Source organism: Canis aureus, chromosome 15 (genome assembly GCF_053574225.1).
Source record: "Canis aureus isolate CA01 chromosome 15, VMU_Caureus_v.1.0, whole genome shotgun sequence".
In the NCBI taxonomy this organism is placed as follows: Eukaryota; Metazoa; Chordata; class Mammalia; order Carnivora; family Canidae; genus Canis; species Canis aureus.
Genome location: NC_135625.1, coordinates 37,463,009 through 37,480,296, shown reverse-complemented (window position 1 = coordinate 37,480,296; position 17,288 = coordinate 37,463,009). Strand labels below are relative to the sequence as shown.

Here is a 17,288-nt window from a genome sequence, read left to right as displayed (position 1 = left end):
CTGGAAGATCAAGAGCCGTTTGTTCAGCTACTTAGAAAGTTCTGAGAAAAGGACACTGAATCTTTGATTTGACATAAGGTTTAAGAATCATGATTCTGGGGACCCTGGGGGGCTCAGATGCTCAGAGCGTCTGACTCTTGATTTTGGCTCATATCATGATCTCAGGGTCCTGGATCCAGCCCCATGACAGGATCCATGCTCAGTGGGAGTCTGCTTGAGATTCTCTCTCCCTTTCCTTTTACCTCTGCCCCTCTCACTCCTCACATGCTTTCTCTGTGTCTCTCACTCTAAAATAAATCTTTTTTTCTTTTTTAAAGAAAAGAATCATCATGATTCCTAAACTCTATTTTCCAATAACTATTAATCAGAACTGGCTGGTATAAAGAACACTTTGTATCTCAGAGATTTTAATGAGAAGTATATGTTTTTTCATTAGACATACAATATTAATCAGGAAATTAGGAAATGTTTTAAGAAAATATCTAAAATGTCACAGTGTCAGTATGTAGCAGAACATGCAAAACAATTTTTCTGCCACAGGACTCCCTTTAATAGAACACAGACATATGATAATTATTTACACAAATAGAGAACTTACTATGGATGCTAAATGGCTTGCATGGATTAGCTCATCTCCTCAAAAACAACCCTTTCTTTTTTCAATATAATTTCTAAAAAGATTTTATTTATTTATTTGAGAGAGATAGAGAGTGAGCATGGGGAGAGGGATAAGCAGACTCCTCACTAAGCGTGGAGCCCAATCTCCCAATACCAAATGGGATCATGATCTAAGCCGAAATTGGACACTTAATCAATTGAGCCACCCAGGTGCCCTAGCACTATTAGAACTTTTATTTTGTAGATGAGTAAATTTAGACTTAGAGAAATTAAGAACTTGCTCATAGGACTGTATTATAATTCAAACTTAAACAGTCTGACCCCAGAGTTTTGATCCTTTAACCCGTTCTTCATCTATTCGATAAATGTTCTTGTAGGCTCAGCTCATTCATTTCTTTCAATCCAAGGTTCAGACTCATTTCCAATTTTTGATAAAGAGAATAACCAGTTTCAACTCAGAATCACAGAGGACCTTCGAAGGGTATACAGCCTTTGGTCTGAATGCCAGACCTACCTTGGCCTATCCTGGGCCAGCCTGTATGAGTTCAACTTCTGTACCTTCTGACAATAATCAGTCCTAGGTTAGTGCTGATGCCTTCCCTATGCTGCTTGGGGATGGCATCTATTACTCTTTGCTTTGTTATGGATGTGCATTCCCACTAACTATCTGGTTTTGTGGCTGAAACTTCACTTCCTTAAGAAATGTTTGTAAGGTTTCTAATGGGCTGTCTCAAGCTCACACTGTCATGGGGATCTGTTCTGATTTGTTTACTTTTCTTGGGTTTTTGTTTTTTTCCAATCTAGGTGATATGATCTGGAGGTAATGTATCCTGCTCTCCAGCTGCCCAAATTTAATTTTAAAGTCCTTCCTATTTACAGTGGAGGTGTTCTATTTCAATTCTGTTCATAAAATGAACAAAGTTAACAAGATGTGTCTGAGATAAACAATCTTACAGAGATCAAATTTCTGAAGCACATGTAGTACTTTCTGTCCAATTCCACCAAAAGAATGTAAGAACTTAGCTCCAATGTCTCTTAATATGTAATAAGGTACATATTAAAACATGTGGGTGGGAAGTGGATAGGAATAGGAAACAGTGGATGGAAGAGATAGACAAGTACAATAATTGCCTTGGCTTCAATTAGCTGAGAGAGAATTTCTTCCCTAGGCTCTTCTGTCATGATTCTATACATGTAGCACACAGGTCTATGCGGAAGTAAAGGAAAAGTGGTGACAGAAGAAATTTTCCTGGATTGGGAAAAGCATCTTAAGTGTTTTAGAGCCGATTAATAAGAAGGGCCATAGATTTTTAATGACTTAAGAAATACAGACCCATCACAGACCAATGGATGAAAGCCAATCCTTAGCTGGAAGGAGGATTATGTTTAAAAAATGATCAGATGTCTTTGATCTTTTTTATTAACTAGGCTAAAAGTAGATAAGTCTATAATGGATGGATAACAAAGAGGAGAGATTTTATGGTAATTTGTTGAATATGGTTTATTCTTTATTCTTTTTATGCTCCATTCCACTTGGGACATGACACAAAAAATGAGTTTTAGCCTTATAGAATTAAAAAAAATGTTTTCATGAAAACAAATGAATATTGAGATACCTCTGCTTTATTTTCTTTTTTAATTAAGCACAATGGAAACTTTAGTCATGAGCCACTCCACTCTGTCTCATTAAAGCTTGTTACTCACAGGCTTTCATATTGGGTCCCATAATGGGAAAGTGTTTGCTGGGGCATGGGGGAGAGATTGTTGCTAAGCTGCTAATGACACCATATGTGTCCAAATCTACATTCTTATTGCTCCTGTGGGCCTGCAATATTATATCCACTTCTGCTATGCAATATACATGAAGGCATCTCTGAAGTAATTGTTATACAGAAAGGCAGCGATTGGGTATTTCTAGGAAAAATCTTTGTGTAGTAAAGGAGCACCTACTGTGTACTATAAATGGGATGAAAATGGGGTTTTAATATTAAAACTACCTGGTAGAATTAGCAAGCAGTAGTAAACTCCATGACAACTTAAGAATGCACTGTGCTAGCATGTTATCCTGCTGGTGCCGTTTTTCTTTTGCCATTTAGAGTTTATGCTACAATTAAGCACTTGTGCAGTGCAGCTGGCTCTGAAATATGAACTTATCCAACACAAAGTTTAGTCAACTTAGTCAAGTGTATGTATTCCGGACTCTTTTGCCCATAGAAAGGAAAGGATGGGTTTTATTTTGGGAAAAGGGAAACCCACCCTTTGTGATCCTATATATAAAAAGCAGGCATTCTAGCAAAAGAGTTGTTTTAGATGCACTGATATAACCCAGAATGAAAATTCTCTTCTTTAGTGCCCTAGGAAAGACAGGGAAGGGACCCAGGTAATTACTGTAATGGATAACAATGAAGCTCAGAATGGTCCAGGAGAAAATGCTTACCAAGGCAGCCTTTAGTTTGATGTGATTACAGGCTCACCTTTTCAGGTGCTTCCTTTAGGTCATTTTAGTAGATCATTCAATAGACAATGTGGTTAGATTATTAGGTGTAGCTTGGGGATGTTTATTTGAACCTGCTATTGTATAGATACGCCTTTACCCTTGATTTAGTTTCCAAACTGTCTATTCGAAACTTTTCTTATCAATATACCCATCAGAAATGAAAACAAACCAGCATTCAACTGATATTTTGGTTTTTGAACTGTCAATGTTAAACTGACCTATCTTACATCTTGACAAGAAGGACGGATTAGCTATCAGCTCGCTCAGCCTTAAAGATTTCCTCTCTCTTTCAGACCCCTGTGGCATTTCTCTGGCTTCAGCCTCATGACACATCTAGGCACTAATCTCCTCTGAAGCAGACTGATTTAATCTTCTCAAGCCACAGCCCTTAGTTTTTCTATCTGCTAGAATAGAGGGAGAGGGACAGGAACAGGCTTCTCTTATTTCTCAGGTTCAAGCTAAACACCCTACCAATTTCACCCTTCTGTTACTGTCAATGAGGCATACACCTGTGATTGACCTCTGGCTGCGATCCTCAGAGCATGGAAGCCACTAAGTTCAGCAAGTAGAAAGGGCATTGGTCAGAAAACCACTCGATGCTGGTGTTTAAGCTTAGAAAAGTTTCTTGACAATCATATCACATAATTATCTTTCTGGGAGAGAAATGTTCTAGCATAAAAGCACTGGATGTTTAGTTTAACTTTTAATTTGGATCCTTGGACTGTTATTGGCAAAGATTGCCTAATCTTACTCTCACTAGTCTTGAGGCATTTATGTTCTTGTGGAGAGCATTTAGGTGTGGCCATCTGTGATAGCATAACACTAAGGTTCTGTGCACCAGTCACAACTGACCAAGCAACAATCACACCCAAATATTAAAGTGATCATTCAGAGCTGGCAGCTCCATCTCTAGGAGTAATGCAGCCCTCAGGGACAACCAAAGAAATCCAGATACTCTGCTGAAAGCTAAATGAAATCTAAGAATTGTAGGTCATCCGAGAGTCAAGCACTGCCATTGTTAAAACTCCAAGAGAAGTCGGGAACTGAGAAATTGCTTTAGGGTTGTGTTTGGCATAGAAGGAAAAAATTAGGATGAAGGAAATTCCCCAATCATAACATGACCTAGATCCTTCGCAAAGCTACTGCTCCATAAAGCTATTGCCCAATGCTATTTTAATCAAACCCGGCCTCCATTGCTGAAACAGCTAGTTTTACCAAGAGCGGTTTGGCAGGGTACCAGTGACACGTGCGGTGATGTTGGCATCATTTAGCTAGACTGCTGTTCATTGCTTCCTGCAGAGATGGTAAAATGTAATCCAGTTTTGTTGACACTGATAGCCATTCTCTGTCTAAAAGGGCAGAATGTGTCCTGGTGTTGGGCTCTTATAAACACTCTCCTTTCCCATCGATGTAAAAATAGATCTCATTCACCTCTGTGATTTCAGAGGCTTCACTCTTTGTCCCTCGAAAAGCTCAGTCATTGTAGCCATCAAGAGTCCCTGATCATATTTGACAGACATCTCAATATGCATACGATGGAGGCCAGAGGTTGCCAGAAAACCATGCTTCAGTCGACAAGAGGAATGAATAGAGTAGAAAGGTTTACACAGCACTTTAAACTCATGGAAGGATTTTTCCAAACCTGCATGTCTTCCTAGCAATTTTACTTCTGCTATAGGAAAATGGAAATAGAAAATCCACTAAGTGACACATGTATGACTAAAAGAAGACATGGCCAATGTCCAGAGAGAGGTTCATTCAGTAAACTAACAACTGCTTCAAGCAATTGCCTGAACTACGGCCATGACAGGCTTTAAGAAAGAATGGAGTCTTGGAACTCCACAAGTATGTACACATCTGTGGGGATTAATTTTACCTATCAATTTGGGCCATCGGATGCCCAAGTATGTGATCAAAAATCATTCTGTGAGAGTGTTTTCAGATCAGATGAGACCAATGTTTAAATTTGCAGAATGCCTTCATGATGTGGGTGGGCCTCATCCAAGTACAGTTTAAGGCATAACCCTACCCTGAGTGAATTCTCCTGCCGAACAGTCTTTGAGATATTTGACTCTAAAGATATCTAAAGAATTGCTAGCTTTCATACTCACATGAGCCATTTCTTTATAATTTATATATATATATATATATAAATTATATATATATATAAAGGAATACACACACACATATAATTTACATATTATATATATTGGAAAAGAGAAGGCATTTGGAGGGAAGCTAATGGTTGGACTATTAGAGAGCATGGCCCTGTCATCACAGACCCTGGGGGTGAGTTGTCTTCTGATAGAGTCCCTTGCAGTATATCTGACATATGTAGGGTCCTCAGTACTTGGATGGAAAAAAATAAAGGCACTATGGGCATCATAGTGGTCATTTCAAAGTATTAACCATTTTAATTAATGTTTTAACCTCCTGGGTTTATTGTGAAAATACAACAGCATGTTTGAATATGCTTGCTTTGAAACCTACTCAGTCAGACCAGTGCAGAAAAGTAAATCAAAAAAAAAAAAAAAAAAAAAACCCCAAAAAAACAACAACAAAAAAGAAAAGTAAATCCAAATTAGACATTCCCTTTTTACTGTCATTTTCCCAAATACAAAAATGACACATTCTCCTGAAAAGATGACAAACTATTGAGCTATATTATTTTTTGCTGGCTATTTTCCAAGAAGGCTACTTGGTTTTAAGAGAATCTTAGGTTTTTTTTTTTTTTTTTTTTTTTTTTTAAGGACCTAAACAAAATCAGTATATCTTAGCTCATCTGAGTAGGCAAGTGAAGAAGGGATTACTATTTACTAAGCAACCATTCTGTACCATGAAATATTCACATATATTCTTTTATCAGTTGGTCTTGCCAGTAACCAGGTTTTTGGTACTTACAAGGGAATTAAGGAGTTAGGTGACGGGTCCAGGTCACAAAGCTAGGAAGGGACAGCACCAAGTTAAAACCTGTCTATGTGATGCTTTGATCTTCCCATACTTTCTTACCCAGGCAGACTATCACCTAGAGATGGTAACAGTATAAATCCAGGAATAAAGTAGAGGCTTGGGAGTTTTGAACTGGGCACTGTATTTTGATACAAAACCACCCATCTCCTCAAGTGTCATTTTTCCCCCCAATTTATAAGGTGAGAGTCACAACACATGTCCTGTGCCACAGAACCATGGTCTCGGGAGATTATTAAAATCTAAATATATCTTATATATATATATTTTTTTTTATAAAATACAAAATTTATAAAATATAAAATTTGTGTGTGTATATATTATATATACATTATTTCTTCCAAGAATTTCACAGCACTATAAAGCATTATAATATACATGTATTATATATAATATACAATATATTATTATATATAGTATTATATAATATATAATATATATATTATAATACTATATATATAATACTATATATAATAATAATATAATAATAATATTATAATATATTATATATATATTATATATAATACATGTATATTATAATGCTTTATAGTGCTGTGAAATTCTTGGAAGAAATAAAAGCATATGGTCATCTGTAACAGAATGTCACCAAGCTTTAAAATGGTGGCTAGTAAAAGAACTGTCAACTTAAAATTCAATGTTAACCACTTTCTTAAACTCTTAAAATAGATTAATAAGTACGCACCTTTAAGGAAGTTACAGTGATACAATATTTAAAATGATCCTAACGTCACTAAAAATGTACTTGACTACTTTTTACTCGTCTTACTCCTTTTGTTTTTGCTCTTGGTGCACAATTTTGCTTTCTCCTAACGTACGCAAGCAAATGGATGGTCACGACGTTTCTTTTCATGCTGTGGACAAACACTGAAGATGTTAAACAGAAGGTGTTACCTAGAATGCAGAGACCATCTGTACAGTTTTCAGATTCCTGGCTCAGCCCTTCACAGAATTTGCCCCCGTTCCTTGGGGGTGGCGCTGTGCACTCCCGAATCCGCAAATGCTCGCACTCTGGACTGCAGACGGACCATTCGCTCCACACTTCCCAGCTCCCATCCACTTTAAGGGAAACAAAAGGAACCACCATTAGAATGAATCTGGTGGCTGTCAAGAGACTCACCCCAGGGCTGCTGTTGTTCTTACAGCTGGATTTTAAAGAAATCACCACTACCATACACACACATACACACACACACACACACACAAAACAAACAAAAAACACCCAAATAATTTCTGTTTATCTTCTCTCCATGGTTTCTTTCCTCAAGACAGAGGGTAATATAAGCAGTGGTGTAATTCTCTGGCTATTTCAGGAGGAGATCAGTTACTGAATTTAGGCAAGAATTCGCATTATCGGTGCCCTTGGGGTGGCTAATAATGTCATTACCCATTCTTTCCCAGTCTTTCATGCCCAAGTGCATCTTAGATGGACAGACACGGTATGTGTGGTAACCACTGGTAATCGCCACTTTCTTGTGGGTTGACAGTTTAGAACGGAGAGTAGAATGAACTATCTTTAAGCCCTAAAAGCCCTAAACAATAAAAAGTTAAACCTATATATATTGGTGGTATTAAAGTAAAACAGGTCGGTCAAACCCCAAGATACCAGGACTTACATAAATAGAATTTTGCGGGTCACGGATTGCTTCTGTATGTAGAAATGAACAAACGGATTTTAATTCCACTAAAAATTGACCCTAGAGATTATGGCAGCTATTGGAGGCAATTGTCCCATTACCTCTTAGGAATAGGCCAACTACGCTTATGTGGGTTAAGATAGATTGTGCAATTTTTAATCTAGAGCAATTAGTCAAGAATTGGGTAACATAAAAAATACTGAATCTGAAGGAAAAATTTTGAGTACTTGTCTTGGTTGTGTTCACATAGTGGCTCCTGAGCAATCCCTTAGCCCGACTTTACTATTTTTGTAACGGGGAGATAATAAAACTCACAACACAGAATTAAAGGACATGATATCTATAAAAGTATCTTGCACAGTATCTGGCACATAGTAAGCACTCAATAAATAAATGTTTACTGAATACGAGTTTAGAATTAAACTCTGAGAATAAGCTGCTGGTGAGAGCCTCAGCTTCACTCTGAGCACTCTGATCTGAAACTTTAAAGAACACAGAGGCTCTAGTCCAGTGTCCTTGGGGTTAATGTTTTATAATGCATGTGAGACCCAGGATCAATTTATTTCTCAGTGGGAGGATATGCTTTCCATAAAGAAAGTCATCTTCCATCTCATCTATTCCTCATTGTAGAAATTGGATTAGAGCCAGTAAGAGATGAACAAAAGAGCTTATAAGAGCCATATTTGGTAAATGAAGCCTCTATTCAGAAAGGAAGGCAAACAGACCAAATATAAAATAGAAACTGCTGTGATACTGTACAATCTCTGCCAATTGCATTAGAAATAAATACAAAAATAATAAGGTTAGTTGGATTGGAAGCGATAAAAAAAAAAAGGGTCAAAGTTTTGCTACCTATTTTGTGCTCACAGATGACTCAATCCCTGTTACTGTATAAGTAAATGCCACCAAATGGAAGAACCCAAGGAGAGAAGGCAGGGCTTGGCCCAACCAAACATGGGTAATATAGAAATACTTCAAAGCATTTGGCTTGTTGATGGCAAGTGTCCAGCATCACGGAAGTATTAAAAAAAAAAAGTGTGTGTATATATATATATATATATATATATATATATATATATATATATTTAAGCCCCCTAATGGAGGTATCTCACCCACATTCTTGCTATCATAGTGAGTTTCACATTAGCTCTTTGGACAATGGCTGCATTCTGAGACTGTGAGAGAGGATAACTTTGGGAAGGAAGGTTACATTCAATGCTTCCCACCAGTGTGCTAGTGTTGGTGGATCAGAAGGGAAAAGGGAATCTACACATATCTCACCAGGACAAAGAGAAGTGCAGGTTATTTTCTGCACTGACATTCCCTCACAAAAGGCCCCACCATTGAGAGGAGCTGGGTTGGTGCAGGTCCGGGAACGTTTCTGCCATCCTCTACCACAGCGAACATTGCAGGCTGACCACTCTGTCCAGGAAGACCAGCCTCCATTCACTGAGAGAGAAAAATGGGGAGGGGAGAAAGAAAGGAGAGAGGTTTTTACTGATTGCCTACTATGTGCAAGCCACTGTGCCAAGTGTTGTGAGTTCGGCATCCAGGGACCAAGGGGCCCTGGGACCCACATTGGCTGCTCCGTCATGAGGCCACAGTGGGGCTCACCTCACCTCTGTCCCTCAGTCTAATCATCTGGTGTGAGAGGGACCCAGAGAATTTCCTCTGTGGGGAAATTATGAAAAATAGGAAGAATTCATCAACACATCACTAAAGCACTTGAAAATCTGCAGTACAGAAAGGAAATACCATCATTTGAATTTCTATTACTTTAAGTGCTTCAAAAATAAATCCCAGGGCTCTTCTATTGTGGAAGGGAATGCCTTTACATAAATAGCCAGGAAGTTCTTTTATATAATACCTGAGATATTCAGTAAAGAGTAATGTTTGTTTTTGGTGGATTTCCTATGCCAGGAGAAGTGGCCACAGCAGATCCAGAGAGGATGGGGGTGGAAGACGGATCAGGGAGGGGTGGGAAACAGAAGTTGCCCACTTTGTTTCTTTTCAAATATCACACAACAGGAGGAAATGACAGACTTTTAAAATTATTTTTAAAAGAGGGGTTGGAAATGTTCCTATCTCCTGGAAGTCCAATACTGGAGGGAAGAGCCAGCACATCAATAGCAATAGGGATGTGTTCTCACCTACCAAATGGGAGAGGCAGGAGAGAGCACAGTAGTGAAGGACTCCTAAAGTAGCTTTTGGCTGGAAACAATCGAAGTTTTAATGAAATACACATCCATCTACTTCTCTGCTTTCCGTCCTCCCTATCTATTCCTGGCCTTTGGGCTGGTCTTACCATAAACCACTACTGTGGCTGACAGGCTCCTCCTCTTGGCCACGATGTTGGCTGCCATGCAGGTGTAATTGCCTGAGTCCGAGAGCCGTGCCTGTCTGATGATGAGGTTGTGGTCAGCCCTGGTGTCAATGTTCTCATCTTGCTCAGAGTCAATGGGTTCCTCATTTTTCAGCCATTCCACCTATAAGGAGAAGGGAATGTTTACTTTACTGGTCATTAAAAAGAAAAAAAAAAAAAAGGCCTCTTTTCTGGAATTGCTAGATGAGCACTTCTGGCATGGGGGAGATAGACATTCGTAACATATAGATCAACAGCAATGATTTTACCATATCCCATCCCTTTTATTTAGCATATTAAGGAAATTAGCACTCAATAAACTGGAGGCAGGAAAAGAACACAAATACGTACTGACTTTGACCCACTTTTAAAAAATGCAGTGGAAGAGAGAAAAGGGGGCCACAATTAGGTCATTTCATTTTATTTCATTTTATCGTGACTCTGATGATGAGGACCGTGTTTCCATGACAAGTCCAAAATGGAGCTCAGAAAATCAACACATATATGCAGAACTTTGTGATGAGAGGATATTTATGTTGTGAGACAAGGTTTCATGTCAATGTGTGCATTTAAACAAATTTTAAGAAAGGTGTGACGGGGCGCATGGGTGGCTCAGTTGATTAAGCATCGAACTCTTGGTTTCAGCTCAGGTCATGATCTCAGGGTCCTGGAACCGAGCCTAGTCTTCAGCTCTGTGCTCAGCAGGGGAAGTCCTCCCCTGTCACTGCCTCTCCCCCTGCTTGCACTCTCTCTAAAATAAATATAGTTTTTTTAAAGGTGTGATAATGTATAAAGGCCAATGTAATACAGATTTGGACAATCATAGGCAGTTAAATCCAAATCTCAGTATTCTCTAGTCTTGTGATCAATTACTTAATTCCTTCAATGATCCAAAAGACATTTAGGCCTGGTTAGATGGCAGAAACATTTAAGGCCTAGCTTCTCCCTGGAGGAGTGGACTTCCAACATCTTGGGCACAGGCTAGTCACATCTCTGATTTTTTTTTTTCCTATAGTTTGCTCCTAGAGAACCTATTTTATTTTTTCCAGTTCTTCTCTAATCCTACCCTTGGTCCCAAAGTCACTTGCCTTGGACATCTGGAAAAGACAGAGTTGGAAGCTTCTGTTCCCTAGATCCTCATCTTCCCCCCAGATGAAGTGCACCACCTTTAGTGCCCCTATTTTATCAAGCAGGCCAATTTCACCCCTGAACTACCTGCCTTCCTTCTTCATCAAGTATTCTGCTTCCATATCTAAGCAACATCTCTACTCTCTAGTGCCATATTGGTAGCACTAGATGCATCTCATTTGACAATAACCATTTAGCTCTAGGTATTAGCATATATTACACACAGAAATTTAACAGACACACAAAAATCATAATTTAACACAGAAAGCAACAGTGGTGACTATACCAAAGAGACACCACACAGAAGCATATGCATTGGGGGGCTTTTCATCATACCCTGCCCTCTGTTAGCACAGACGATTGAAAGTTGGTTTTGGAATAAGATGCCTCATTACTCTTTAAATCTAAAGAATTTTAATTTACCAATAAACAAGTGGCATCTGTTGTACAGTAATTTGGTTTTATAAGGATTTGTTGGTCTTTATAAAAAGGGATTTACTTATCAGAAGAAAACCTATTACGATCCTTTATAATGAAATTTGTCCCAAGGATTTCCCCACTAACAAGTGTTCAGAGGATCCCAAATCATCACTATCCAAAAGTTACCCTCCAATTTTGGAAAATAAAGTGACACAAAATAACCAAAAGAAGAGGTCTGAGAACTGCTTTTACATATCAATAAGAGGAGAGAAAGGAATGTGGTCCGGGCCCTGAAGTAAAGAAGTAAGCCGGACTACCAACCTCAGGAGTTCCTGGAGGTATCACCATGTTCCTGCCTGGAGGAGGTGTAGGCACTGATGATGACCCAGAGCTCTGGTTAACAAAGCAGGGCAGCAGAAGGGATTTTAAAGCATCTGACCCCCAGTCTGTCAGCAAATGCCATCTGTTCCCCACTGACACTGAATATTTTACAGTAATTCATTCATTCATTGATGAATATTCAAACACACACGGTTATCGAGGGGTCTGGAGAGGGGTAAAGCAAGACAGTCAAAACCCACATAGCCTCTTCTTTCATGGATCTCACAGTTAATGGGTAAGGTGGAAATAAAGAAGTCAATCGTGTCACCACCAGATAATAAGAGCTGGTAGTGACACTGTCACCAATATCTGGAATGAAACACTTACTCTAAGGCCAACATGGATGGATTTTTGAAATCGCTATCACAGCTATGTCACTGGAAAGGACAAACTGGTCAGCTTAAAACAGGTGTGGGGAGCTTCTATTCCACACCACTCTCCTGGTTCAGAAATTCTGAGGTTAAATTGCCAGTTTTTCTGTTAATTCCCTTACTCTTACTATTTGTGGTACCTACAGAGCTGTTTCCTATGTCCCCATCTAAAGTCTTCTTTACCATAGCTCCCCACAAACAGTTGGTCAGTAAAGTCAGGCAAATCTGACCCAGAAGTAAGTCATCTCTAGTGAGTCAACAGCCAGAAAGAGCTCCGGAGACCAAAACCAAAGGAGTCCCAGCACTTAGGAATCAAAGAAAACTTTCCTGAAGGAATTTCAGCTCAGAAGAATTCAAAACCACTATCACCACGTAGAGGTTTGGCTTCAAATTGAAAACTTATATAAGAACAAACCATGCACAAAATTAAATAGCCAATAAACTAGGAAAATATTTGCTACAAATTTGGCAGATAAAAGGAGAAAGAACATGATGATCTGAGGAATCATAATCTCAATAGCTCAAGCTCTCATTCACTGCTGATAGAATTCCATCCTTGGTAATACAGCGTTAAGATGAAGGAAAAAAGGGATACACAGCAATTAAACAATTGAATAAATATCCTACACCACTAATAAAAAAGTTAATATAATGAAGTTTTTCCTACCAAAATACCAAAGATTAAAATTACACACACATACACACACACACACAAGCACAGTTTTTATTTTTGTGGTTTGCTTTTCTTCTGAACTTGCAGATCACAGAACATTTCTGCAATCGCTCCTCTACCATTATCCCCTCTCCAGGATGTGAGCAACAGCCTCTAACTACCTGGGCTGTAGGCTGCTTTCATTCTTGCCTCCACAGTTGATTCTCCACGAAAGAATTAGATCACATCACTTTCTGGCTTGAAATCCTTCAATGGTCATGAATCTCACTTAGGGCAAAATCGCAAATCTTCACCAAAGCTAACAAAGTGCTTCTTGATCTGCCCCCGCCCCCCACCAGTCCTCCACCTCAGGTGCCTCCATACTTGGGGCACCCCTGCTCCTTCTGCTCCAGCCTTCCTGGATCCGTCCAGTCCTAGAAAGCTTAAAGCAAGTTCCCACCTCAGGGTCTTAATACTTGCTGAATCCTTTACCTGGAAGGACTTATCTGTAGGCAACCTCATGGCTCGATCACACTTTTCATTTAAGTCTCTGATCAAATGTTACCTCCTCAGAGAGGTCCTGCCTAATAGTACTTTTTCCTAAGTAGCCTCTCTCCCCTTGCCTACTCCTCCACCCTGTCTGCTTCAATCTTCTTCCTAATATTTATCTCCATCCGATAGTATTAAATATAGTAATGCCTTTTGTTCATGTAACTATGACCCCAGGAATTTATTAAAGTAAAGGATTAGGGCTACAAGAAGGATTTAAACACAATAAATTATTTTTGGTAGAGAAAGAGGGGGGGGAGAGGAGGGAGAAAGAAAAACGTATATCAAAGCCACACGCCAAATAGAGCTTTGTTTAAATAAATCACGATGCAACAATATGATTTAATGTTATATAGACCTGCAAAGTCATGATTTCAGCTAGTGAAAATACAGAAAAGGCTCTGAATATATGAAAGGGTCCAAATGCAAAATTATATGCTTATTTAATGATATCATAAATTCATAAAACAAAAAATTCACAAATATATATACTTAATGACTGGAAGAAAATGTAGTATGTGTATAGGGGTTTAAAGGGAAGCCTTTTCTTCCTGGTGGCTAATTGTGGCACATTCAATGGAAAGCTATTTAGTAATCTGACAAAATCACTTTAGCTTAAAAAAATCTCTCTTAATTACCATGTGACACAGCGGTTTTCAAATTCGTATTCACAGAATGTTTCCTCAGTTTAATGCTTACCTGAAAGTCCAGGATGAAAAAAAAAAAAAGAAAAGATAAGGAAATTTCTTATAATTCCTGAAGAAGTGAGGGTATTAGAGCCACAGATGTTAGGGAACCCAAGCTGTATTAACATAGTAATTCCCAGAGCCACTGTTGGCAGAACTCCAGGAGGGATCATTCATATTCTTCCCTATGTCAGTTGTGCCCTGTAGAGATGTTCAGGGCACAACCTGGACCACCATATAAATTGACCGCACCATATAATCTATCCCCTACCCACCCACATGTACTATGGACATATACAATGGTCTGCCGGTGGGTCTCCCCAGATCATAGTTTGAAAAACACTGATATGGGATGAATGAGGTATCATAGTTTTATATATATATGTTGTGGTAAAAGTTTTTACGGTGTCACGACTGAGGTCCTGCGATCCAATTAGTTCTATAAACAAGTGGCGCATTAGTAGACTCCTAACCATAGAACTGTTTTTTATCTGTAAACTAATAGTTTATCCATTAAACTGATGGCAGGATCTTTATGAGGAAATCAGTTTGGTATTTTCTGAGCTTATAAAAATGACAAATTGCTTTTGGATTTACACTTTTGTCACTTAGAGAAATTTTAAAACATTTTTGATGAGCTAAGTGCTCCTAATGTAGTGTAGTTTAATAAATAAGATAGAAGAGCATTCTCTAAACCAGCAGTTGCAAACTCAAATGTTCCTGGGGGCCAAGGGGGGCACATAAATTACTGAAGTGGCCCTGGGTGCAAGACATCCAGGCACATTGCTTGCATATTAAAGACAAAGGGCTGTTCATTTCCCCCAAAGGAATGAGCTCACTCTCATTTGTCTTAAAAAATGTTAGCACTTTCTGTCTCCTTTTGTTTTCCTACTTTAGGTAGAAAGATGAGTATTAAAAAAAATAAAAACCTCAAAATCAACAATGAGTATAATTGTATACTATTTATATAAGTATAATAAAGTAAGTATAATAAAAGCGACAATGACCTCATTTTTTGCTTAAAAATCTCTCAATTTTAAGGTATCGCCATACTCTGAATTTCTGGAGGAATCAGTCTCTGTGTCAGGATATATGGGAAATGTTGGCCATTTATGACAAAATGTAGATTACGGGACCCATGCAAATGTGCAGCCTGACCAGTCAGGTCCAGACTGTTGCTACTAGTGTAACCAGAGCTTACAACTCTCACAAGAAAACCAGGGATGTATATTCTAATGTAATACTTCTTGATTCTAACACAAGGGCTCAAGATATATTGTGAGGGCCAGACACAATGTAGCCATAAACTAGATTCACTCCCCCTTCTCCACAGAAACTATAACACACCAGCTTTCAGGCCACTGGTGAACATTACCACAAAGAGGAGCTCAATGTCCTTCACTGAAGTTAATTCTTTTTCATGAAATCTGCTTCCTCCATCATCCTAAAATGTTATGGTTCACATGTATCACATGCCACTCTCAGGGCTTTCTCATGGAAATATCTGACAAGTATCATAAGGGCATGAATATTGAGTTAAAAAATTACTTTACAAGACGCTGCCAACACCAGAAGGCCCTAATTAAGCCCTTAACAGAAGCAACACAAATTTTCAAATTAGCATTAAGAGATCAATACATTGACTACCTTGAAGCTAACGGATATTTGTATCACTAAAGCCAAATGACCTCGTGCTAACAGGTCATCTCTTTGACAGGGAGGCTTACCAGACCCGAAGGTTGTTGGAGGCATTCACCCCTCAGAGAAACAATTCTTTGTATGATTCTCCTTATTTGGTTTAGATGGATAATCTCAGTTAGGAGTGTGTTACTTCTAGAAGAAGCTAGTTACTTAGAGGTAATGAGCTTATGGATTTGCAGGATGCCCGCATCTATTAGCATAGTGTTATGTACAGATGGTCTGCAATTTGTAGATTTTTCCAGTTTATAAACAAATCTGGAAAAGCAGACCATCAAAGACAATTAGATTTCATGCCAGACAGCAGGTTCCTGATCAGTCATTCTGGCTAGCTAGGAGCTGAACGTATGTAACTGATGAGCCTATAGGTTTTCCCAACAATAGGAAGCAAGGTGGTATTGGATGGGGAGGAAACCTCCTTTGGAAGAGTAACGGATTGATGCTTTGTGGGGCTTTTCTTATTTGAGATCGTGATTATAGGTGAAAATGTTTGAATGAGACCTAACATTTCACCTCTATTGACCTTTTGTCAGACATCTATGAATGTGCACATATAAACCTTACACTTAAATGTTTATTTTCATCAGACAGTATGTCAGAATTCTAATGCTCCTGTTCTTGTTCTTAATATTCCATAAGAAAATGAGAAGGCAGTGTTATTAACCTTTCAGAAGTGTAAAAAAAAAGCCAATGAGGATTATTTGTTGATATCATCTACCAAGTGTTCTGATCCTCCAAGACATGACAGCCATCTTGTGACTATGAACAAAAGGCAAAAGCCCACAGAGATATTGGTCCATGGTCTTTACACTCCCAAGTGAACACACTGTGATTCAAGGCATTATCTCATTGATTCTGAGAACTCTAAAGTAGGTGAATAAAGAATTTTCTTCCAATTTCACAGATTATATGATTTGCCTAATACAACATCCTTGGAAAATGGTAGAACTAGAAGCAGTAGACGTCAAATAGTTTTTCTACCAGAGAACATAGCTGTTTTCTTACATCTCTCACTGACCATATAAAGTGCTGTTCTTTAACATCTCCTATGATTTGACCTGCCATTCTTGAATACGTCTTAACTGTGACTTTCCTACTGCATAGCCCGACATTCTTCTATGCATAATGGAGCATACTGTCTTTTTTTTTTTTTTTGTAAAGATTTATTTATTTGAGATAGAGCACACACACACACACACACACACACACACACACACGTGAGCAGGAGGGAGGGGGAAGCAGACTCCCTGCTGAGTGGGGAGCCCAATGTGGGGTTCGATCTCTCAACTCTGAGATCATAACCT

The 17,288-nt window shown here is 38.7% G+C and overlaps 1 protein-coding gene across 9 annotated transcripts in view; it reads right to left on the bottom strand.

Annotated features, from left to right (window-relative positions):
* Positions 1 to 17,288, bottom strand: part of UNC5D (unc-5 netrin receptor D) — a 537,391-nt gene that overhangs the window by 95,368 nt on the left and 424,735 nt on the right. For 5 of the 9 annotated variants that reach the window (XM_077849112.1, XM_077849114.1, XM_077849113.1 and 2 more), the window contains exons 5-7: positions 10,043 to 10,223; positions 9,019 to 9,186; positions 6,995 to 7,159 (exon numbers count right to left, since the gene is read on the bottom strand). In XM_077849112.1, coding sequence (XP_077705238.1) covers positions 6,995 to 7,159; positions 9,019 to 9,186; positions 10,043 to 10,223 — 514 coding nt within the window. The remainder of the gene's footprint in view (positions 1 to 6,994; positions 7,160 to 9,018; positions 9,187 to 10,042; positions 10,224 to 17,288) is intronic. The other 4 variants (XM_077849119.1, XM_077849121.1, XM_077849117.1 and 1 more) reach the window with 1 other exon arrangement.